A 25939-nucleotide genomic window follows, 5' to 3' on the forward strand; every position below is an offset into this window, starting at 1 on the left:
TCACTGTGCTCCAGCTGCGCTGCCTCTGTTCCTGCCCCTGAGACACGTCACGCTCTTCCCGCCTCAGGGCCTTTGCACAGCTGCTACTTTTGCCTGGAATGCTCTTCCTGGAGCCTCACTTGGCTTAGGTAACGTAGGTCTTGATTAAATCTTTATATCCTTGGACAGACGTTTCTGAACTTCTCTCCGTCGTCCGTTTCGCTTCTCAGCATAATACTCATGGCTGAGACGGCCCGTGTGTGTCTTCTCTTCTTCCTTGTCCAGTGTTCCCACTGGAATGTAACTCGAGAACCTGGGCCTTGTCTGGCTTGCCTATGCTGTAGCCTCGGTGCGTGGGACAGTGCCTGGCACCCAGTAGGTGTTCAGTGCATGTATATGAGGTGCCTGGATGAATACTGGCAGTTCTCTGGCTTGTCTGTTCCCTTAAAGCTGCTAGAAAAGCCTTGTTAAATATTCCAGCTGCGGGGCTCTGAAGGATGCCTGGGAGGAGGAGGTTCAGGGAATCGAACAGCTTTGCCTAAAGGCAGCTGGTCCTGGGGGTGAGGGGAGGGTGGCAGGTGCTCGTACTGCTGAGCAGGCTGTGGCTCCCATGTGGGGGCTTGGCTTTTGCGTTAGTTTCCTGGGGCTGAAACGACAGAAGTGTCTTGTCCCATGGACTAGAGGTCTGAGAGGGGCGTTGGCAGGGTCGTTTCCTTCTGAGGGCTGCGAGGGAGAATCTGTCCCATGCCTCTCTCTGCTGGTTTGCCTGCAACCTTTGACTTGTTCTCTGCCTTCATCTTCACATGGCGTTCTCCGTGTATGCGTGTCCATCTGGGTCCAAATTCCCCCCTTTCCCAAGGACACAGTCATATTGGCATAAGGCCCATCCTAATGACCTCCTCCTATTCGATCAACCAAATTAGGTCACATACACAGGTACTGAGTGTCAGGACTTCCACATCTTTGTAGGGGACACAATTCAACTCACAACAGCGTTCAACAGGGGTTTGTGCATTCAGTTAAAGCAGTAGCCGCTGGTTGGCCAAACGCCGTGGTGGCTGCGTTCAGTGCCTTGCGGGATGTGCTCAGAGGGAGGGGTCCCAGGCAGAAAGGGTCCCAGGAACTTCTTGAAACTAGAACCAGAGCCACGGTGGGGCAGGGAGGTGCAGCGATGGGCCTCTAGTGTCCCCGGGCTGGTGCTCTCTCGCCGATGGCCTCGGCGAGGTTCCATCTGAGCGCTTTGCTTTTTCTGAGCAGCTCTAATATCCCACTCACCGCGCAGGAAGCAAATCGCTGTTTTAATTGTCTGTGCAATTAGTGCTCGCCTGGTGTCGAAGCCATCACCTGGAAAAGCACTTTGGCTAATGTGAATTTAAGCGGAGTTCTGAAATGACGGAGGGCCATACCGCGAGGGGCCGGGCACTCTCATCATTCCACTGGCACCTGCCAACCCCCGGCCCTGAGGGCTTATGGGCAAAGCTGCTCACTCTCCCTACCCCCATGCTCCCCACGCTCCTGCACCCGGAGCAGAGAGGGGCAGGCTGGAGGTGCGGGCTGAGGCCGCACTGCGAAGGCAGCCTCCTAACATCTGCCAATCTGCCAGGCAACCCGCAACAGAGAATCGTGCAGCAATGAACCGAAACTCAGGGCCGCTTCCCGGAAGCAGAATGTAATCGTCTTGATTGGAATTTTTCTGGGCCACCAGCCAATCCTGCCTCCATCTTGTCAACCTAAACATCAAGCGTTTGCTTTTCATCTGCTGCTCAAGGGCTCTCATCCCCTTTTCTGCCTCTTTGAACTCCTTATCCGAGCAAAGCACAAATAAACCACGTTTCAAACAAAACCTGTTTTAAGTTGTGAAAGGAATGCAGTACTGAGGCCCAGGGGAGCCCAGCACCTGAGCAGGCGGTGTTGTGTGTGTGGGGTGGGCAGGAAGGGCTGACCTTGAATTCACCCGAAGGGCCCCTGTGGAGGTTGCTCTGCACGCGAGGCCCTGAGTGATTTTGGGTTGCCGCGGTGTGTTCAGTAACAAATCTGATCGGCACCTGGGTGGGGTGGGGTGGAGTCCAGCCATGGGCTCCGAGAGAGTCGGGGAGCAGGTCCCCTAGAGGCCTGGCCTTTCCCGGCTGTTGGTGAAGCTCTTTAAGAGTCCCGACAGTTTTGGGGGTGGAGGGGACGGGGTCATCACAAGATGGGGACACTGACCCGCTTCACTCTGCCTAATGTCCGTGGGAGGGAGCCAGCCTGCCCCTAGCCTTTGAGGTCACACTGACAAACGAATGGCAGACACAGGATCTCAGGCAAGGGCCCTTCCAGTGGGACAGTGGGGCTTCTCCCAAGTCCAGGGGGTGCCATCATGCCGTGCAGTCATGGTGGACTTACAGAAGTATTACAACAATCTCTACAAGCAGCAATAAAGGGGCGCCTTCCCCAAGCTCTCCCCGAACTGCCATTTGGGCTCGTAATATGGACGTGTAACCATCTTCAAAACAAAGTTTACAAACAAGAAAGCTGAGGCCATGGGACGAGACTTAGAGCAGGTCCCAGGTCTGGCTGGTAACGGGCGGGATGAGAACACACGCTCCCACCATGGGTGCACGGCGTGGCCCTCCACTGTGATGCAGCGTCGCCAGGGGCCCCGAAACCCCACACTTCCTTCTTGCAATGACCATGGTGACCTGGGTGCTCCAGCACGCGTCCTCTCACCCCCGAATACCGCTCTTGCCATGACAGTACCACCGCTGGCTCATCCTGTCCCCACCTCCGCCCCGCAGCAGCCTTACCTGTCGTGAACTGGGTGGTGGAGGCTTTGCTCTCGTTGGTCCCGCGGACGGCACTGACGCTCACCTGGTAGCGGGAGCCGGGACGCAGGGCCTGCACTGAGTACTGGCTCAGGGGAGGCTGCAGCCGGAAGGTGGTCTTCCCGCCTTCCCCGCCCACCAGGCCATACTTCAGGAGGATGAAATCGACTTTGGCTCGAGGGGGGGTCCACTCCACGAAGGCCACGGTGTCGGAGACATCTCGCACCAGGATCTGCGTGGGCCCGTCAATGACTGCAGGAGAAGGATCAAACAGAAGGACGTTTGAGAAACGAGCTCTCTCCCTTCTTACATCAGCCTGGTCCGTCAGGGAAGGGATGGGTGTTATGATCCCATTTCACAGATGGGGAGAAGGAGGCACATAAGGAGACATCTCTTTTCGGAGGATGCAGTTTGGAAACGGTAACTGGCACCGGAATTCAGTTCTCCTGAATCTCCTGTCACCAGGTTGAGTTTTTTCTATCCTGGCTGGCTTGAGAGGGCCAGGGCTGCTTCTGTCTGAACAGAGAACTGAGCTTCTGGCGTGAGCCCCAGCGCCCAGCTCTGAGGAAAGATCTATGAAATTATCAGCCTCGTCTAAACACCTGAGATTTCCAACACGGTTGCCAAACGGGCATCACGAGTATCCAAAAGATGTCCCTGCTCAGCCATGCGAACAACGCAGTCAACACAGCTGCTGAGATGCTACCGACAGCCAACAGGCATTTGCATTGTTGACATGGAACGTGCCTTCTGGGGAAACGTGCTCTTCTGACAAAAGAGGACCTCGGTTTTGGACCAGTCTCTTGTGGGCTATTTCCCCACCTGCTCTTGCACATTCCTGAGCCAGAAGGGCACTGCAGTCACATGTAGCCCCTCATGAGCCCTGGACTCTGGCACTGAGCAGCTGAGGGGGTGGTGTTACCCTCAAAAACCTGGCTGCTTTCCTAGGGGGTCCACCATTCATTCTGTTCACATTGAATTAGACGATGGGTGTGGGGGAAGGTGAGAGAATACAGGAGGAAAATTGAGAGAGAAAGGACTGGTGAGGAGAATGGAAAATGGTCTTCACTCCCCATGGTATGTCTGCAAGGCCACCAGGCCTGCTTTGAATTACTCAGTGCCTGGAGCTGATTGCTGTTAATACTGTTCAAGGGTTTGGAATTAGAACCAGAGACTCTGCTTAGCTGAGTGTGACCATGAGAGCAATTGGCATCTAAAGTGGAGGCCAGCCTTGCGGACTGAGCCCTCGCCCTGTGGCGGCCGACACTCACCCTGGGCAGAGAGGATGGAGCTTAGTTGCAGGACACCGGACACCCCGCTGGTGTTGCAGAGAATCCCCATGGGAACTGGGGACAGAGTTTTAGGAGCAGAAGTACAGAGAGAAGCAGAGAGGAGCGACTAGATAGAGACAATAACTCCATTCCCAATTTTCCATTTTCCGGTTCAAGTCTTTCATGAGGCCCCCATGCATTTCTGGCCCTGGGGGTTCCATGAGACACTGTCCTTCTGGTAAGTTCTCTTTCCTGCCTCAGCTAGTTAAGAAAGTTTTCCTCCTCAGTACCAGAGCCCTGAGACTGGTTTGTCATCTGCCCACGCTGGACCACCTCCTGCTGCCTCTGGGATGGAGCATCTCCCTTGGCATGGTCTCAGTCCGACCTGAGCCTCCCAGTCTTGCCAAGCTGGGCCTTTCCCTGGTCGCCCCACCCGCTATCTGGGTCTAGCCCGGTCCTGTCCTCTATTACGCAGCTTAGGATTTGGGGTCTAGCAACAAACAGCCCAAATAAAAATCGGCAGACTATTTTGGTGCCACCTTGTTTGGAGTTAAAATGCAGTTTTGTTTTTCATATCTGGGGTAACAATGTGATTGAACAGAACACATCCAGATGTTTTAGGCTTGCTGTATTTAGGGGTTTTAGATAAGCTGGGCCATTTAAAAATGGTCTCCTAGCTGCTGTATAGGCATAATGCCTGAAACATAGTAGTCACTGAGGAAATGAGCGTTGGATGAATGGGAGGAATGGATGGGTGATCCCCTGTATGTAGGAGAAGGAAGGGGAAGTGTTTCAATGAACTGGACCTTCTTGGGGAAGAAAGATGTCACAGAAACGCAAATAACCATGTAAGGCTTTTGTCCTTCAACTCTTTCCATCCCCCAAACCCTAGGCTTAATGCATTGTCCCTGTGAGAGTGTGACTGTGTAGCTGAGTGCTCCAGCTGTAGGAGGTCTTGTAATTTGCATTCCCAAAATGACCTGCCTGCGAGAAGCCAGTCTGAGAGCCTGATGAGGCCTTGGAGCCTCGCAGGAGGGGGTTAGTGTAGGTCAGACCTTAGCAGAAGGAAATAATTAAACAATCATTTTCTAAAAATAGCAGACAGGGTTGGGAGCAACCATACTTTCTGCAGCCGCTCTGCTCTAGGATTCTTCCCTTCCTTGGCCACTTCCTTGAACTATCCCATCCCAGCCAGGAGGGGTCAGCTTGCTTTCAACTTGGGCCCTCAATTCTAAACAAACACAGGTCCTACTCAGGAAGTAAACTGGAATAATTATTTTTCTTTCCAGTTCTTCACGACTCTGAACACAATGCCAAAATATTAACTAGGATGTTTTCCTTTTGGAAAAACAATTCTCCCTAGCTTTACCACACATTTTCAGGTCTGGAACTTTGCATTTTCCTCTTAAGAAACTTTCAAACCAAAAAATCCTGCAAATGTAAAAATGTGGCTTGAGGAGAAGACTAAGGTGGGGTTGGACTACCTCTGTAAGTGCTGTCAACACAGGGTTTTCCCCAAAATGTATACACACTGTAACAGCTGATGGCTCAATGTTGAAAATAAAATGTATTTTAATAAATGCTGCCTTTATAATTATTCAAAGTGGGGGTATACATTTTTGGGGGACACCCTATACTTTGGAAGAAAAACATTCTGCAACTGTATGTCCTGGGCCCTCTGATGAACCATTGCCTCCTCATAGTCGTTTGCTTCCTACTAACGCTTTCTTACTATCCAATCACAGGAAGGAACATTCCACACCAGAAAGGAGAATCTACACACGCGATGAAAAGGTCAACTTCAGGCTCCAGATAACCTTAGGGAACAAAGATGTGGAGCCCGCCCGGCATCTGGAGAGATTCCTGCAGAGCACTTGCAGGCTTCATGGCTGTGCAGTTTCTTCTAAAACATATTTGGACTAGAACTCTGGTTTAAAAGCCTCTTTTTGGGAGGGGGAATGCTCTTCTTAAAGCACAAACTCTTAAATGACTGTACAAAATGTACAAGAGATGACAGTGAAGCTGCCATGGTCGGCGGGTATGGGGCGCCTGGAGAGAGAGTGGTCAGAGGCCTGGATGTCCCCTGGTCCTGGCCTCGGGATGCTGCCATGGAACCCCAGTGCTCTGATGGAACATAACCTATTCCACAACATTTTTCACCAGTGTTTTCTCTATCGCGCATAAGCCTCAGCACCTGATACTGCTCAGTGTGGATCCAATGAACAAAGCATGAATCACTAACGCAACGTGTCTCATTACATAGCCTTGTGGCTCCCTGTTCTGGCCAACTTGGCCTTTGCCCTGGACTCCTGACTGGCTTTCTTCAGTGTCAATTTCTGTTTATGAAAAATAAAGCTGTACCAATATTCGCCTATCTCATTTACTCACAGGGGAAGTTGCTTAACCTTCCAGTCTCAATTCTCCCATCTCTAAAATCAGAACAAAAATGATACCAGATGCTATTTATAACTTTTGAAAAGTTCTTGGTGAGGGCACACACATATGCATTATAATTGCTAATTTACAGCCTTTGTTAGCCAAGGAAATGATAAGGGAAAACACGATGCAGTGAATGAATCAAACCTAGAAATAATGATCTTGCATTGAGATGAATTGTGGGGAGAAAATAATAAACTTAAGTTCACCTTGAACAGTGACCCAACCTACACTCCTGGTCTTTAATGATGCTTTCTACACTCTCACGTCTAAGTGTGTGCTCTGAGTACATGTGTATATACCAGGTATTGAGCACTCACTCTCACCAACACAGTGCAGATTACTTTCCATGCGTTATCTGATTTAATCCTCATGTCAAGTCAATGACGGAGTTCTTATTATTCATCGTTGTAAAGTGAATTAAGAAGGGTTGGATGACTTTATCTAAATCTCATATAGGTTCCAAAGCTCAGATACTAGGAGCTGACAAATGAGATCTCTTGATGAGTAAGACTGGGAGAAACACACTGGACATCTTAAAAGAATTTCCCCACAGAAAACTCTCCAATTCCTATGCCTGCAATAAGGAAAGGTTCTGCTTAGCATCTGGCAGAGGATCTCCATCTCCAGGACCAATGCTGTTCTCAGCTCTGGGAGATGTCCTCGCCCCCTTTGTCTCTACGTCTCTGACAAGTGTGTAGTTCTTCCTTATGAGTGACCCAGGGGTAGCCTCGGGAAAAAGGCAGGAGGCACTCACCAGTGGCCACGCTGGCCGAGGTGGGGGGGCTCCGGGCTTGCTCCTTCAGGGCCACCACGTTGACAATGTACTCCTCCCCAGGCTTTAGTCCTGTCTGGTTGAAGGATGTGACATCGCTGGGGAGCTGGGCAATGACTCCTCCTTCATTGTTCTGGGTCGGGGAAGGGAGAGAAAACAAGAGTCACTGGGAGAGAAAAGTGTTCCATTGTTTGTGAATTGTGATTTAAAAATGGGGACTCCTCCTCTCCCCTCCACGAGGACAGCAGAGTGTCTGGGGCCAGGGACGAGTCTCACCAGGCTCAGGGAGAAGGCTACCACTCTAGGAGGCTCTGGCAAATTTTCAAGAACATTTCTTTGGCCTTTCCTGAGTCTATTGAATTTGCCAATACAAATTAGCCATGTGGTGATGTAGCTTGGCTTTTGCCAAAGAGGAGAAGGTTGATGGTTACAGTTAGCATTCATCTTGATGAGCATGTCCTTGGCTATTTAGAAGAGTTGCGTACGAGTGTAAACAGCTCTGTGTACACACACACACACACACACACACACACACACACTTTCCAAACTAAGATGTTTGCAGATATTTTTAATGAGGCAGAGTTATATTTTGCTGCGTCTAGAGTTTCTCATGGTGTTACTCAGGGTGCAAATTTGTCAATGTCTTGTTTCCTCTTCACCCAGATGTGTTAGGAGTCAGTGACACAACCAACTATAAGTACAGAGAAGAGAAAAAGGAAGTGTGGAACAAAGTATAATACAAAGGAGAGAGGAAGGAGACAAAATGGTAGAAGGGAATATGAGGAAGATCAACATGATGACGTTGGGTCCCAGATTGATTATCTGCCTACCTACCTGTCCATCTATTATACATTTTCTATGTGTGTCCCTGGAAATTGAGGGAACAAGAGGACTTTTCTGTGGCACTGCCCCTCTCTCCTATTCTTGGGTCTCTTTTCATGCTACCAGAGTGCCCTGTATGTTCCTCAGAGCCAAACTCTTGGAAATCAGTGTGACACATGCCACTCAGTGGACCCAACCCACAGATCACACAGTTATTCTCTGTGGCCATGAGTTTGACCTTGGCATGCCCTAGCCAGCCCCTCTTGTCACATGTTGGATGTAAAACAGGCAAGCCTGGCACAGTTTTTTTTCTTGCCTGAGCAGTAAGGTGGCGTGATATTCTCTGCATATTATAAACTCATCTACCTGTCATACTTTACTGGTCATTTGAACACAAATAAGACATATAATAAAATATTTGTACAGAATGTCTGTTTGGATGTATTTAGGTCACTATGACATGACTACATCCACATGGCAGAGGGGGGGCCTCCTGGATTAGTGGACAGAGCCGTGGACACCTGGGCTCCTGGATTAAGCCTGCCACCAACTAGCTGTGTACGTTTAAGTTCACAGAGTCTCCGTCTCTATAAACTATGGGAACTGGATGTAAAATGAAGGGTCTACTCTGTGAACTTGAAGGTCTTTTGTAGCTCCAACAGCTCATGTCTCTAAGAATGGTGAAATCACAGTCTTATTAGCCAACAATGTGTCATGTATCATTAAGTCTGATGAATGACAGAAAAACTGCTCTTTGACATTGAAAGATGAAGCCAGAGGGAAGGAGTCTGATTAAACATTATATCCCCATGAGTGATACAGTAGGAAGAACATCAGTAGGGTCAACAAACCCTGGAAAACCACAACTAGTCAGGTACCGCTGGCAACGCGGAAACGTTCATTTTAGGATTAAGAAAATAAAATATTACTTTACTGAACAGAAACACATCTTGGGATACTTTTAACTCAAAGACGAATGATGTAATTTGTTTAAGGGAACTTTTGCTCAATTAATAGGTCATGAAAGGTGTTTTTGTGTTGCACCTCTTAACTGTGAGAGACGGAAGCCTTGCAAGCAGACTCTGGTGCATCTGTGTGCACAGAATAAAGTGGGGCTGACCACGTGACTGGCTCAGGTGGCTTTTTTAAGTCCTAAAGAGAAACCCCAGCTCTCAGAAGGTAAGGTGTTCAGACTCACTAATCACAGTCTGCGAAACCCCAGAGCTTTCTGAGCAGAGAGCTGGGGCTGGTGGCTGCTTCCCACATCCATCCTCTGTCACCTCAAGCCAGCATGCTGGGCTCAGGGTCATTCTTGCTGGTTGTTTCCTCACCACACGTACAGCCCAGACACCCACAGAACATCCCTTTGTGTCCTCAGTGGTGTAGAGAGCTATGGGCCAGTGCCTTCTCCTTGCTGTCCCAGATCCCACATGGAGGGTGTGGACAGAAGGCCATGTAGCGGGCTGACAGGTGGGGTTACCTTTGGAATGAAGCTGATCTCCCACCCATCGAAGGAGAAGGAGAAGGGCTCCCACTGCACCTCCACGGTGGTCTCTGTGATGGTCTTGAACCGCAGCCCTTGAGGAGTGGAGAGATCTGGAACACAACAATGTGGGGACCGTGTCACAGGGTCCTGGGCAGGGACACAGAGCATCTCCGGGGGCTCTTGCTGGGTGTGCTCCCCCCATGCCAGTCTTATCACACACACACAGTGGGTCCCAGGTGCAGGGTTGGGCTGGTGCCAAGTCTTGGTGGAATACATGAAAACGTAACAAACCCAATCTAATAAATACTTGCTTATGCTTTCTAGTCATGTTATTATTGACGTACAAAAGTCACACTTTCCTTCCCTTACTAATGTGGTAAGTCTTGGCATTTAACATAATGCCCTTCTTGGAGAACCTGAACACTATCTTGGGCGGCTTTAAGGATTCCAGAGAGGCAATAGAATGGCTGAGTGTTCCCATTTCACACCCAGGAAGAGGGAGGCACAGTGAGTTGACTAGAGGTGTGGACCATGCCCACTGCAGAACGAAGACAAGGATGCTTTCCCTGACCCTCTGATGGGCAGGAAGAATATTTTGTTAGCTCAAACCACCCAGTGCAGGATGGCCTGAACTGTCCATTTCATAAGCAAAGCAAAGTCACACACAAGGGAGAAGAGCAGATCCTGGGGTTTTTGCTCTTATTTGACTATCTGCTCCTTTTCTCCAGTGGTTCCTTTATCATTTCTCTCTTCTCTCCCTCATCACCGTGGCCTCCCTTACCTCGTTATTTTCTTCTCTTTCTCTCCCTCTTTTCCTATGCACACACGGACACACACACGGACACACACATGGACAGGTCAGTGAGGTGGCAGCATGCTCGCCCTGTGCAGTTCCCATCACCAGCCCTGGAATATGCCCGCGTGCCTTTTCTCAGTTCTGCGGGGAGCCTGCTTCCCTTTCAGCTTTGCCCCTCCCAGGATATTCTCCTCCTTCCTGGGTAGAAGCTCCCTCAGGTCTCTTGGCTAAAAGGCAGGGCTGATTCTGAGCCCACTTGAAGGCACGTCAGGTGCCTTGACATGATTTTGTCCTTGTCACCTGGGAGTTTGCCTGAGGGGATGCCCTGACTTGGCATAAGAAACGCCCCAGGAGATGGAAAGCTCATCACTGCATGCGCACGAGGACCAGAGGCATGTGCGTGGGACTCGGGCCAGGCGCTCGCTGTGGTGACTCATCCCGGGGCAAGGTGGGGACAGCGCAGCTGAGGACCTGCCTCTCCACCATCACTGTGGATATTTAAGACTAGTTCTCAGGCACCAGAGGAATTGGGGGGGAAAAAAAGGTCAGATATAAACAGAGAAACAGAGCTAATTATAGGCACATTAACAATCATTCACAAGAGTCCAACATGATAATAGGATATTTGTCAACTGAAAAGCAAGGGACAAGAGGACTTCTTAAATCCTGTCCCCTCTGCCTGTCTCTATCCTTGCATCCTTCAAAGCTCAGTCCAAATCCTGAGAACTCCAACCCAACTCTTTCTCCTTTGGCCACCCCATTTTCTGAACTTTCATAGTATTTGTTACCCAAGTACCATCTTGTTATTTGAGACGAACATAAAATGGGCCCCTATCTCTTAGCTCATATTTGGTGATAAGTCTCATTTACGACCCAAGGGCTTATGGTTCATGGTCACCCCTTGTTCTGGTTCTGTGCTACTGCTAACATCTCTGTGACATCATGAACAAAAATAGACCGAGAGACACAGAAGCATGGAACAGACTGTCGAACCTCAGAGGGCAGGCAGGGAAGGGTGGGTGGGTGGGAAGAGATCAACCAACGAACTTTTATGCATATATGCATAACCCATGGACACAGACAATGGGGTGGTGAGGGCCTAGGGTTGGGGGCGGGGACAGGCTGGAAGAGGTCAATGGGGGGAAAAGGGGCCATATGTAATAGTTTCCACAATAAAAATTAAAAATAAATAAATATTTGGTCTTTGTCGCTGGTTCCTGGCACACTGCCCCTAAAACACTTGGAATCTCTGGACTAATAAGATCTTTTGTGTGATTATGAGATAACTGGTGGCTAGGCCCCCAGCTAGCCCGTCTCTGGAAAAACCAAGGCATGATGGGAGGGTTGGAACCTTCAGCCACACTCCCAACCTCCATGCCTTAATCAATCATGCCTCCATAATCAACTCTCCATAAGAAACCCCAAAATGGGGGGCTCAGAGAGCTTCCAGGGGGTACACACATGGAGGTGCTGGAAGGGTGGGGTGCTCGAGGGGGCAATGGAAGCTCCATGCCCCTCCCCTACATACCTTGCCTTACGCATCTCTTCATCTGGCTGCTCCTGAGTTGTGTCTTTTATAGTAAGTTGGTAAGTAAAGCACTTTCCTGAGTTCTGTGAGTTGTCATCATTAATTATCAAATCTAAGGAGGGGCTGTAGGAACAGGGCCCCTGAGTTTATAGCCAGGGGGTCAGAAGTACTGATGACAAGCTGGGACCTGAAGTGGGGGCCATCCCCTGAGACCGAGTCTAAACCTGTGGGATCTGACACTAACTCCAGGTAGTGTCAGAATTGAGCTGGTATCCAAGAGTTGGGAAGTGGCATTGGAAATGATGATTTAAGAGGTCAGAGGTGTATAAAGAGAAAAAAATAACAGCGACTTCCTAACTCCTTCCCAGTCTCCTCCTTAATATAGTCTATGTTAATAGTTGGTATGCAATCTTCTAAAATTTGTCTGTGTTGAACTAAACATACAGAATATAGAGACACACCTATAGGAGTTTTTCCTTGTTATAAATTAAAAAGGAAAACGTCCATTTCTTATGGAGAGCAGTTTATTTGCTCTCTCTCTCTCTCTCTCTCTCTCTCTCTCTCTCTCCTCCCCATAGAAATTTCTAAACTATGTTCTAGAGCAGGGGTGGGGAACCTTTTTTCTGCCAAGAGCCATTTGGATATTTATAACATCATGTGCAGGCCATATAAAATTATCAACCTAAAAATTAGCCTGCTGCATTCAGTCAAATGTTTAATTAACTCACCCCCAATGCCTTGGCAGGGCCAGACCAAATGATTCTGCAGGCCTTATACAGTCCTTGGGCTGGACGTTCCCCACCCCTGTTCTAGAGCCTCAACTTTTATAATAACAAAGGACTATCAGGATATTTTGTTAAACAAAAGACCACCAGGAAATTATGCCACCTCTCTATGAGAGGTGGGTGTTACCAGATGAGGTCTTAAAGAAGATTTTTCCCACTATGTTATATACTTACCATCTATAACACACCATTTAGCAATGCTTATCATATATCCCATTTCAGATCTCTTGGTTTTAATCTCTAACTAGAATTAAAGTCTGTAGAATTCTCATAACTTCCCTTGACCTCTATTCAGATCTAGCTTAGAACAAGACAGAGCTCAATAAAGTACTTTTTGTCCTTTGGTTCTGTAATTGATGGAAGCTGCCTGAGTTTGGAAACCCTCTTAATCGAAGTGCCTTTGTAATGGCATACCCTTTCCCAAGGGGGTCATGTTGGAAGCCTGTCCCCTCAAGAGCAATGACTATTGCAGGCATCCCCGAAGAATTAAGAAAAGACACTGCGTACTATCATGAATGCCCATGATCTCATGGAGGAGAAAAGAAAAATGAAGCAGGACGGGGAAATGGTACGTACGGGTGGCCACCTTGGCAGTGATGGGAAGGCTGAGGATGTTGCTAATGACAGCATAGACGCTGATGTTGTAGGTGAGACCTGGCTCCAGCTCGGTGATGGTGACACCACGCCAATCTCCAGGCACCCGCTGCTGGAGCTGGAGGCCCCCCAGGGCCGTCGGCTGGTAAGAGATCACATATTCCGTCACTGCCATCGGCCCGTCCCATTCCAGCTCAATGGACCTGTCGCTGATACCAGCCACTCGCAAGTCCTCTGGAGGGGCAGCTACCGGGAGGCAATACATAGATAGCATGAGCTCAGAGGACTGCCTTCCCCATCTTCGACTCACCTTTCTCCCTCACATCTCACCCCAGGTGCCCTTTTTCAATGTTCTGCTCAGCTCAATGGCTGGGTGATTTCCAATGCCCTTTGGGGCAGGTTCTTTTCTTTCTGTGCTTACTTTTCCCACCTCCATGGGGCCCTGAGTCAGTGGTGTGCTGGAATCAGCTCCTACTGACTCCTGAAAGTCGCTGGTCAAATTCTCCGGAATTTTGCAAGACAATTGTTAAATAGAGCCATTGTGAATGATTAAATATAAACTCAGAATTAAGTAAATTATATTACAAACAAAGATAATAAATACTCAAAATTCATCAGTTTCAAATGATTTCGCTACATTTTACTATTTTCTATGCCCTTGAGGTAATGTACATGTGTTGTGTCTCTCTGGTGGCAATGCTATATAACTGTGTTCTACTGCACAGCTATTGCCAACTCCATGTGTAGTGATGTCATGTTGGTAGTTTGAAATTGGCCACAGAGGGAGTATTTACACCAAAGAAATTGGCAAATGCTATAAAGCAAGAATTTTCATTTTTTTTTTTTCAGTTATTAGATACTTAACAGCATACCAGTGGCTAAATTTTTTGTTAGTTTAATAAGTTGTCACCAAATTACCCTGGAAGACAATGTTTGATTTTGCAAGTGGAAATAAAGGCTTATTCCTGGTTGTTTTGTAGACAATAAGAAGCCCAAGCAGTAAGTCCTGGATACCATGGACAGCTAAAGACATACAATGCTTTATTGTATCATTTTCTCTGCTAAAAAGAGACTTTAAGTTTTGAAAGAAATGTAACTTAAGCTAATTTTTATTAGCCTTGATCTTGGGGATGATGATAAAGAAGCATTCTTGAGGGTTTTGCTTTACTCTCTTGTTCAAATGCTAATCAAAGAATCACCAAAGATTAAACCTCCTAGAAATAGCCTTTCATGTATTGTTCTCTTGGGAAGTAAAGATTCACCAGGAATGTGGTATTAAATAATTGAACCTTTAAGACCAATTAAAAGGATAATTCTAGTGTGCCTGCAGTTGGTGCTCATAGATGAAATCAAAGATCGGGCCAATATTTAAATAGTCATAATTAACTTACAAATTTATATGTAATGGAAGCTTCGGTTAGTTCAAAAGTTGCCATTGGTTTTGAATTTCTCCTCCAAGAATTCTCACTTTTTCTTTTTTACACGAGTGTAGGACTGAGCCGGCTATTGTTCACAGGATTTGTGTGTGGAACGTGCCTTTCCTCCCCCCCTCTGTTGTGCTCACACGTGCACCCTCAAATCCTTAGGATGGACATTAGGACCATATATTTGCAATGTTGAGTATCTGCTTTGATTGCTTTTGCCCCAAACTGTTCATTGTGTGAAACAGTCTAAGCAACAGAGCTTCCTCCAACTGAAGATGGCAAATGTTGACCAAAACAAAACATTAAAAATTTATTCTTTAAATGTATAAAACTAAGTGTAAATGAAATTTAAATAGATTTTCAAATGATAATTGATAATAAGCTCATATTATTTCTAATTCTGACATTATTGAAGTTTAAACTGCACTAAGCACATTGTGTATAGTGCATACAGAATAACGCCTGGACCAAGGGGGAATAAAGGAATTGATCTATAGAACCTTTGAGTAGTTTGCATGACTATAGTAAGCATTTATTATGCACCAGGAGCAATGCTAAATCCTCTCACCAACACTGTGGGACATGCATCATTATTACCCCTATTTTATAGATGAGAAATGAAACTGTCAGCAGACACAGAAGCTATGGTTTGAACCAGGCAGAATGGGTCTAAGCTCTCAGCCAGTCAAGACCACCCCTTTGCAGCAGCATAGCATTTCACAGTCTATAACAGCGCTCGCCAACTGGTGGTCCGTGAGGTCCGAAAGGTTGGTTGGCGACCTCTCATTTAAGGAAACCTTTCCGACTCTATAAAACATGTTCAGACACACATTCTAACTAGAATTTTAAAAAATCTGCCCATAGCAGCCCAAGTGAAGCAGATCGTGTAGCTACAATGATCCCAGCCTTACAGATGGAGAAACTAAGGCCCAGGTTAAGGGACTTGCCAAAATCCCAGGAGGTGGGTTACAGCAGAATTGATTCTCAAATCCAGATTGTCTACGAGTGTTCTTTCCCCGCCAGTTTGTAGACCGGGTCACGGTGGTGTCGGATGTCTTCTTTCATGTATATACAGCCCTCCAAAGGAAAACCAGGTTGGAGAATAATTCAGACTGTTCTTTAGCAGGTGAATCCCAGACTCTGCTTATCGTAGAAACTTCTTTTAAAAATGGGTCTAGTGCCTACGTCCCGTGACTCACACTGATTCCAGACTTCCTCTGCAGGACATCCCCTGCCACAGTGACAGGAATGGCCCTTCCCAATTTCCCGGCACCAGCAGCTCTTGGGCCTTTTGGGACAAGTCAGTATTCCTTTTTGGTTCCTTCTTCCCGAAAAGAAAACTACAGAGGATGCCAACAGAGGATGATCCCAGACGAGCATTTGGGGATTTTAAAGTAAAAAGGAGGTGCAGAAGGATTTTTTATCTTGACAACTTAACCTGGCAAGTTTTTATCCTGGGACCTGAGGCTCGTGGAAGGCACTGCTTCTCCTTCTGATGAGATGGTCCCCACTTGCCTTGAAACTGGCAGGAGCTGTGTGCACTGGGTGTCAGTAATTCCTATGAAATGAAATGGTACTGAACTATAAAGCAAACTATAAAGGAGCCATGTGCCTTGATGCTGTGAATTTAGGGTGGGTGCAAAGCAGTGTGAGTCTTACTTTCTAGGATTCCAACCTTGAAACCTGGGGAAGAGAGGGTGATTAAAAGGGAATAAATTGGGCCCTAGCTGGTTTGGCTCACTGGATAGAGCATCAGCCCGTGGACTGAAGGGCCCAGGGTTCCATTCTATGTCTCTCCCCCTCCCTTCTACTCTCTTTAAATAACAATGGGGAAATATCCCTGGGTGAGGATTAACACAACAAAAAAAGGTAAAAAACTGGTTTGAGGAATGGAGTTGCATATCTGCAAAGATGCCATGCTGTTTCCCTTGTAGATTTGCATCAGTGTTGCACCTAGATTAGCTGCGTGAAGTGTTTTGCTCCAAAGAGTGATTTCAGGTGCCAAAGGCAGGGCTGGCTGGGGTGCTGGCAGAGGCAGAGGCAGAGGCTGATGTTGATGGATCCCCACGGGTCTGACGGAAGTCCGAAGTCCGGGGACCCTGCTCTGCTGGTTCTTTCATCCTGTTCACTCATTGGCCAGCTCCCGCATTAACCTGCTGCACTGGGGGAGGCGTGAATAATTGGTTCCAACATCTGATTTCTTTTTATCATTTGACAGAGCTTGGCTTTCATATCAAGAAACTATTTCTTTGTGTATGTGGCTTTTCACATTTTTATTTTTCAATTCCTCTCTACTCGGCATCCGGAGAGGATTAAAGAGTGCTAGAAGGTGGTCGGCGACCAGGGTTCTCATTCTCGCCCTGCCATCCATTAGCTGTCTGGCCCTGGAAGAATCTGTCTCTCTGAACTGCTGCTTTTTAAATCTGGGGAATGAGGAGCCCAGAGCAGCTTCTTTCTGAGGCCTGTTTTAAGAGCTCCTATTCATGAATTTATTGTGCCATTATCTTCACGTGGCCAGAGAACAGGCAGGACGGTTGTGATTTCGCTCCATGGCCCACTACGAGCAAGGACCAAGGCTGAGAGTCCAGTACGGTGTCCTCGCCAACACTCAATTGCATTCAGCCTCTAGCGGCCTGGGGCCTCAGAATGAAACCCACACAACAGGCGGGTGGGCTTCCTGCGCCCCGGCAGAGTGGGAAGAGTGGCCTGCGAGGACGTCGGTTTTGTGGCTCTCCATGTTTTCACCTCGTGCCTGTCGGCGAGGGCGGCAGTGACGCTGTAGTGTGTGCACCTGGCCAGAGATGACCAACAGAGGATAACTACCCCCTCTCACACACGAGCAAGCAAAGCAGCACTTTAGACAATGCCCTTCATGGTCTCTGGCAGAGACCCGGGCGTTTGGTTTAAAAGGCATCGAGAGCAGTCCATCCTACAGCGAGCGATGGCTCGGGTTGCTATAGAAACAGATGGAGATGATGTAACTGTCCCTCCTCACACGCTTTGGGAACCTGTGAAGTAATTTATCTGGGCCTTCAGAAATGATCCTCCAACAGCGCAGAGGGGACGTGTTGGAGGTCACATGGGCTCAGGGTTTGGACTCCACCCAGTTGAGCAGGAGCTATGCTAACAGCTGTGGCGCCTTCCCTGAATGGCCGGGAGGGCTCCTCTCCAGTTCAGTTTGGATCTTGGATCAGATTTAAGATTCTGTCTGCAAAGGGACCTGTCCCTGTAGAACATGACAGGGTGTACAGTCCAACACAGCCATTCCATTCAGAAGCACGTGGACTAGAGGGTAGCCATACGGAGAAGTGACCCCAGCTGACCTTTCACATCCTCAGATGGGGCCCAGGGAGCCTCACCTGTGGGTGGGAATCGGGACTACGCGTCAGCCTCCCTGCCCCAGCAACCACCTAGTGATTTCAGATCTAGAAACATCGAGGCTTAACTTCTGTTTAAATTTTCTTTCACAACAGCTGGTGTAAAACTAAGTATACTTCTAAAAAGATATTTCAATTCAGAAAATAAACCAGGAGGCTAAATGAAATCATTGAATATGGAAAAAAGTGAAGGAACATGAAAATATTTTTTCCTAAGCAGTACATTATTATTTGCTCACTCGTGGTTTTTGTTGTTGTTGTTATTGTTACTGCCAATGAACTTTGATAGAATTTAAATTGAAGTCACAGTGCAGGAGCCTGGTCTGGCTGGCCTGCTCTCTCAACGGGAGTCACTGAGGATGCTGAAGACGTAAAGGCTTCCAGCATTCCTTCCCCAGAGGGCTGATCAGAAAATTCCCAGAATCAACCCATCAGGAGGGTTAAAAATGTTTGTTTGTTGTTGTTGTTTTTTTTAAATTGCATTTTAAATCCCCTCACGGGCACTCTCAGCCCACTGTTACAAATGGAAGTGCAGATGAAACGGATCAAGGTCAATCCCTTAATCTGTACTATTTAGACACACACATTTAGTCAGCAGGTGAGCAATAATAGTGAGATGGTAAAAATAATCTGATTTTAGACTAAAGAGTCATCTCCAGTGAGATGCTGGTATTTTTCCCACTGCAGGATTTCCTTCCTGGTTTTAGAACACCACCTCTGTATGGTGTCCATGCCTTAGACACCAGATGGGCTTGGTTCCAACCTCCCACATGTCATCTGGAACAACGCGAGTCACGGCCTTCTAACAGTCTGCACTGATTGTCAGAATGTGAGCTTCTGCTTGATGCCTAGACTGCTTTATTCCTGTTTGCATTTCATTCCTTACCTACAAATACTTTTTTTCCCATGTGGACACTAGACCATTCCATAAATTAACACTTTGTAATATGTAGGCTCCAAAATCACAGGCTAACCACCATTTCGAGTGGTGGTTGAGACTTGTCTTGGTACAGGGCGGCGAGCAAGGGGGATACTCTGGACGCCCTCGGAGTCAGAGCGGCCTTGCCTCAGGTGGTCCCCTGGCCCGTCTCTCCCCTTCCCTCCACCTCAAGGACAGTGGGGTGCTGTCACTGTTGCCATTGCCTTTGTTGAGTCTCAGCATAAGATCCAACTCTCAGCAGGAACCTGACCTTTTCAGGTTTCCCCTTTCTCCCCCTTAAGTCTGCCCCATCCGTTGCAACTGACAAAGAAACCAGCTCTCTCGGAAAGCAAACGAGCACAACCCAGTGGGGAATTATTTTGCCTAAAATCCACCTTCCCTCCCATCTCTCTTCCCCTCTCCAGTGAGTCTGCTGGGCCACCTATGCCAATGCCCCAGGAGCGCCCCTTCCTACCTGCCGAGCAGTCGGGGCCCTGGTAGCCCTCTTCGCAGAAGCAGAGTCCCTCCCGGCAGTGTCCTCGCCCACTGCAGGAGTTCAGACAGCGCTGCTGGCTACAGTCCTCGCCCACGTAGCCTTCCTGGCACACACAGGTCCCGTTGGCACAGCTCCCCTTCCCGGAGCAGTCCCCGGGGCACCTCAGCTCGCTGCAGTCCTCGCCAGCGTAGGGCTCCTCACAGACACACTCCCCATCCACACAGAGCCCCCGGGAGCTGCAGTCGGTGCGGCACCGGAGTTCGGAGCAGTCCTCGCCGCTGTATTCGCTGTCACAGATGCACTGGCCGTCCACGCACACGCCCCGGCTGGAGCAGCCCAGGGGGCAGGAGGGCTCCGAGCAGTTCTTGCCAAACCAGCCTTCATTGCAGACGCAGCCGCAGGACTCGAGGCTGAAGTTGCCGTGGCCGCTGCAGTGAGGGAGGTAGTCCAGTTGTCCTGGAAAGGTCAAGGAGAAGGTCAAAGGGGGGCAGTGGCGCCTCCTGAAAATGGTGCCTGGGCGGGGGGGCAGAGACCTCTTCTCCCTCTCTGACCGATGTATGTCACTGAGAGTTCATTTCAACCCATATAATCAATTTCATAAATACATTCCCCAGTGGGTTGTCTGTGCCTAGCATGGTGCTGGGATAAGGATGAGTGAGATCTGGTCCCTCCACATCAGGAGCTCAGTTTTGAGGTGTCTCAGCTTCCATTCCTGAGGAAGAGGCCTTAGATGAAGATTCAAGTGAAAGTGACTTATTAGAAAGTGGTCCCCAAAAATCTGGTTGGGGAAAGGGGAAGTTTGGGGAGGGAAGGAGCCCCAGCCAGGTACATTGTGGGCTAAGTCCAGGGAAGGTAACTGGGGTTTGGTCTTGCAGGATTCTCAGGCCACAGGGCAGGTTACCCCTCACCGTGGGTTAAGGGCTGTCCTCGGGGTGAAGTGGCTCAGGCTCCTCCATTCTCTCTCTGGGCAGGCCAAGGAGGGTCCCACAGCCCAAGGACAGCCCCTGACAAAGATGCCCAGGTGCTCTGGGGACAGAAGAGGTTCCCAGGGCATGTAGGCTGAGCACTGGGCTTGCTATTGCAGGGCAAGGTCGTATGTGCCACACAGACTTGCCCTACTCCCTCTGCTTCCTGCCCTCACACTCACTCTGCTCATGCATCAGCCCTCAGCTCCAAGGTCAGTTCAAAGGCCTCCCTCAACCTCAGTCTCCTGCAGTCACTGTTTGCTATGATCCTCTTAGGATTCTGTGCGCATCTCTGTCCTAGCCCTTACCACGCTATAAGCACAGTGGCTAATTTATCTGGCTAACATGAATCACACAAACGTATTAAACAAACACAAGCCCAGCACTTGCGTGGCATCCTTCTCTGCACTTGGCCTTGGGGATCTGAAGTGCAGTAAGTTATATCCTGTTTAATCCTGTCACTTCAGTCACCCCCACGGCCTGCACACTGACAGTGCTGAACACAGCGCTCGCTTGTAGATTTCCCCACATCTGCCAGGGAGCCTGGTGGGAGGCTGGGGAAAAGCCACTCAGAAAGCCGCCCAGCTTCCCAGGCAGCCAAGAGCCCGTGTTCATGGACACCTATGATTTCCCCGCGTTCTGGTTCCACGGATAACCGACCTGACAGTTCTCACTGAGGAATGGGAGACTGGGCAACTGGACTTTCTTCTCTTCTTCAGACTGTTTTATTTACGGTTTTGGTTGGGGAGAGGAGGCGGTGAGAAAACCATGACACTTCACTACTCAAAGACTGCCCACACTCATGTCCGTGTGCCTCAAGACACGCAGGCCACCCGGGCCACTCCTGCCTTCATCCCTGCGAGAGCCTGGAGATATTCGAAGTGAAAGCTGGAACCCAAGCTAGTGAGACAGATTCCTGTTCTCACCAAAGGGTGAATGGCAGGATGGCAGGACTCTATGGGGCTTTGGGGTGAGAGGAGATGTGCACACAGGTGCAGACAGCTTCTGCTCGGGCGGGTCAGCGGGCAATAGCTCGTGCTCCGGTGGGCTCACGAGGAGCCAGGCTTTCACCCGAGTGGATGCTTGTATCTTAATAACTCCTTGCCGTTCTGCTCTGTCCCCATTTGTCGACAGGGAAAGAAAGGCACAGGCCATGGCACTTGCTTAAGGATTAAGCTAGTAAATAGCAGAGTCCGGATTTGAACTCAGGGAGGCAGGCTCTGAAAACCTAATGACCTATCAGAGAGGCACAGACAGTAACTCCTAAGTGTTACTTGCCGGGGGTGGGTGAGGCTGGAGGTACCTCTCCCGGACTTTCAGCCTTTGGAAGGGGTGGAGAATAAGCAATGCGTGTGCATGTGTGAGCAGGTGTGTGCACACGTGTGTGCTGGTGGAGGGGGCAGGGGCCAAAACTTCCATCTTGCTGGAGAAGACGGGGATGGGTCCTGGGAGACCTTGATGACTATCATTTACTCAGATGGGAGAAAGGCTGCGACTGAGTGAACACGCGCCTGCATTCTCTAGTCCCTCAGGTTAACACGGAGAGATATCAATTCAACAGCCTGTAAAAACCCAAGATGAATGAAGACAGACATCAAACTCCCTGCTCGCTGCTGTGCTGAACCCAAGTGCCATTCCCTGACTCATCCCCCAGAAGCAAGTAACGTCTCACACCGGCGAGGCGAGCGTGTGGGTGTGGAGAATGCGGGTGCCGAGTCCTCCGGGGAGGACTGCATGCAGATCTCAGAGCTGCTTTATCACAGAGCTACAGACTGGGGCTCCTTTCCTTCTGCGTGAAGAGGGGCCGGATTCCCCTCCTCTTCCCACCCGAGGCCCCTGCAGGGGCCCAGCCCTACCTGTGGCCGCACTTTCTTGGCAGCAGCTGCTGCCGCACTGGTCCCGAAGCACCGACACCTCCCTCTCCAGCATCTCGATGCGGCTCAGCAGCTCCCGCAGCACCTGGGCCGAGCCGGTGGCGCACGGGCAGGCCTTTTTGGGGAGGTTGATCCTGTGGGTGACGGTGACCTGGCTCTCCGGGTCGGAGGTCTGGCCCAGATACTCGGCCGGCGCCTCGTCTTCCGCACTCACCTCCTGCTCGGCCGAGGCCTCCAGCCCCGAGGAGGAGCAGAGGCTGTCCAGGGGCACGTTGATGTTGTACACGTGGTTGAAGACCACGGGCGGCTCTTTGTCGGATGTGTTGTAGCTGGCAATGCCTCCCTCCTCCTCCACCGCCGGTCTCTGGCCCCTCTCCGTGGGGCCCTCCAGCTGACACTCTGTGGGCTGGAGCATGGAGCCCAGAAGGATCAGGTTGACGCCAAGGAGCATGTTCTTCAGGACCACAGTTTCCCCGTCTGCCCCCATCCTCCGTGCAGAGCTCTGGGTTCAAGACCAGCCAGCAGCTCCCAGCATGGAGTTGTCAGAATCTGCAAGAGAAAGCAGGACTGAAGTTATCTCTGAGGCCTGCGCCGGGTGCCATGCTGTGCAGAGTCCTGGAAAGCCCAAGGACAGGCAGCTGAAGACTTTCAAGGAGGAGGGAGGCTGGGAAGAGACAGGAACTACCAGGGTCATAAAAGCCCAGAGCTTTGTCCCCTGAAATGGACACTGCTTCCAAAGATTATCTGGAACACAGGAGACCGGCCCCCGGGGTGGCAAGTGGTTCCAGCAAAGAGAGCCTGCGAGGCGGGGCCCGGGCTCTGTGGAGAGCCGCTTTCTCCAAAGAAAACTCAGCGCTTCCTTCCACTCCTGGGTGAGAATTAGGGTGAAGGCACCGTGGAGCCTCGGGTGCACCCTTGCATTTCGACAGATCGTTATTATGAAGGGCCCCCACCAGCCACTTCAAAATAACTTATTAACTCCCCCAAGCTCGTCTCTTCAATACAAGTTGACTTGAGAATAACCAGCCAGGCAGATAATACAGTTCCCAGTAATTGTGGTTGTTAATAATCCTCGGGTACACGTGTGATTATCTGGGACTGTGCGGGCTGAACACGCCTCTAATCTTCTCATTAGCACAGTCCCAGCGCTGCGTGATCGGGGCTCCTTTCTTCCGAGGTCCTGCTTAAATTGCTAAACTAATAAATTAGCTCCTCTGCTGGTTACTCAGTCACAAAGAACTACACAGAACAATATATTTACTGTCATGCAAATCAGGTTTAGGGAAATTATATTGCTTTTTTATTCCCCACACAGAGGAGAAAAGAGGCCCACAAAGTTGGGTTCTAAAGGTGGCTTTAAAGCTACTAAGAAGATTAAGGACTAAGGGCTGACGAAGGGAGAGTAACTGTGAGTCCAAGGACGAGGCGGCAAACGGAACATGCACTGAATGTGTGCTGTGCACCTCACACCTGACCTACTTGACCCTCAGAACACCCCTATGGTTATTAGGGTTATTCCCATTTTAGGATGGAGGAGATTCTGCCCAGAGAGGTCGAGATTAAGGAGCAAAGGTTAAGAGCTGGCTCTGGAGTCACACTGCCTGGGTTCAAACCCCACTCCTTTGCTTTGCTTTCTACCTGTGAGTGGTAGATCATGTAGCTCTTCATGCCTCAGTTTCCCCACCTATAAGGTGGGGATCGTAAGAGCACCCTCCTTATGGAATTGTAGTAATGATCGAGTCAATATCCGTATAATACTTAGCTAGTTCCTGGCATTCAGCGAAATGAATAGGTATGGTTTGTGGACAGACAGAATAGCTGTCTGGTTCTTGCCCTATCCGGATCAGATATGGCCTGGGCACCATGGTCAGGACTTTGGCTCTCACTGTGGATGCATGGTCACTGGTCACAAATACATCTGCACACCAAATGTACCTAATCCCTGCCCTTGAGAAACTCTCCGTCTCACGGAGGAAATGGAAACACAAGTAGTATAATGACAATGTAATGTTCTCATGACCTTGACTAATAAGCAGGAGGGTGGAACAGCAGGAAATCCACTCAGGGGATGGTGACCACCAGTGCTGCGGGCTCAGTGTTCCTGGGCCTGGCTTCCGGACACGCGGAAGGACTATATTGTCTAGGGCTGTATTTTCGGGCCTCCTGCTGGTTGGGTGAGGCCATGCCACTAGCACTGGCCAATGAGTTGTGAAGGGATGTGAGGAGTGTCAATTCTGGGTGGGGGCATTATTGCCGATGGCTGACGCTCCGAAGCTTTATCCCTGCCACAGAGGAGTGTCCCAGCTGCTGGCTGCTTTCTCAGTCTGGGTCCCGGAGCTACTACAACAAACTGAGAGCCCCTGCTGCGCCACAGTAGGTGACAGCGCGTGAGAGAGAAGTAATTCTCCGGTGTTTGAAGCACAGGTTTTGTTTTTGGTGTTTCCCACAGCACAACCTAGTCTACCAGGAGATGTATAATAGAGAACTGGATTTTAATAGATTTCTCTTTAGATTGAGAAGACAGAGTTCATTATACACAAAAGAAATTGCATGTGATAACCTCTGATATGTGCTAGAACGTAAGATAACATTAACATAGCAACATAACATGATTTGTTCAATGAATGCAAGTATTTGAAGGAATGTTAAATGCTAAGGGATCGGACATTTCTATGATAAAAGGTTCAAGGGAGGTAGTTTCCACCGAATAAGGGGAATCTATGGGAAACGTATTTTTTGGCTCCATATAAAGAATAGTTTTTCTAATCGTCAGAGCTACTGGATTGTCATGATAGGTAGTGAGTTCCGGTCACTGGAGGTATCCAAGCACAAGCAGTTGGACTACTTCTTGAGAATGCTGAAGATGGCCTTTCAAGCACCACATGCGAGATTGGACCAACAAGAATGTTAAGGTCTTCTCCCGGATACTTTTCGAGTTCATGCCTTTGAGGAGTGTGCCCAGTATAATACTGTGTTCAAGGGCCGCCATAACAAGTTACCACAAACTGGGTAGCTTAAAACTACACAGCTTTCTCACACAGGGACGGTTCTGGGCACTAGAAGTTCAAAGCCGAGATGTCATCAGGGTTAGTTCCTGCTGAGGGCTCTGAGGGAAGGTCTGTCCCATGCCTGTCTCCTAGCTTCTGGTGATGGGCGAGACCCCGAGGCGCTCCTGGGCTTAGAGATGCATCACTCCCATCTGTGCCTTCATTTCCGCATGGCCCTTCCCTGTGTCTCCATGTCGTCACATGGCCGTCTTCTTTCAAGGACATCAGTCATACTAGATTAGGGGCCCATCACTCAGTATGACCTCATCGTAACTAATCACATCTGCAATGACCCTATTTCCAAATTAGGTTATTTTCTGCGGTGCCAGGGTTAGACTGTCAGCATATCTTCTTTGTGGGATATGATTCAATCCATAACAAATACCATTGGGCATTTTTACCAGACACTGAGCTAAGCATTTCCCTTATAATTTCATTCATTCCTGACAACCAACTTATAAGAGAGAGAGGAGTGATATTCAGGAGTCAAGAGATTTAGTAACTGGTGTGGCTCAGGCAACACCCAATCGGAAGAGGCATCAACTAATCAGACTGGCTGTAAAC

The 25939-nt window shown here is 49.1% G+C and overlaps 1 protein-coding gene across 1 annotated transcript in view; it reads right to left on the reverse strand.

The window, feature by feature from the left end:
- The window catches only part of TNR (tenascin R), a 58061-nt gene extending 35246 nt beyond the window's left edge, over positions 1-22815 (reverse strand). Inside the window, exons 1-6 of the mRNA XM_054711611.1 lie at positions 22311-22815; positions 19469-19945; positions 13256-13519; positions 9565-9680; positions 7245-7395; positions 2763-3032 (exon numbers count right to left, since the gene is read on the reverse strand). Coding sequence (XP_054567586.1) covers positions 2763-3032; positions 7245-7395; positions 9565-9680; positions 13256-13519; positions 19469-19945; positions 22311-22815 — 1783 coding nt within the window. The remainder of the gene's footprint in view (positions 1-2762; positions 3033-7244; positions 7396-9564; positions 9681-13255; positions 13520-19468; positions 19946-22310) is intronic.
- Between the last annotated feature and the right edge of the window lie 3124 nt (positions 22816-25939).

This window comes from Eptesicus fuscus, chromosome 22, assembly GCF_027574615.1.
Source record: "Eptesicus fuscus isolate TK198812 chromosome 22, DD_ASM_mEF_20220401, whole genome shotgun sequence".
Lineage (NCBI taxonomy): Eukaryota > Metazoa > Chordata > Mammalia > Chiroptera > Vespertilionidae > Eptesicus > Eptesicus fuscus.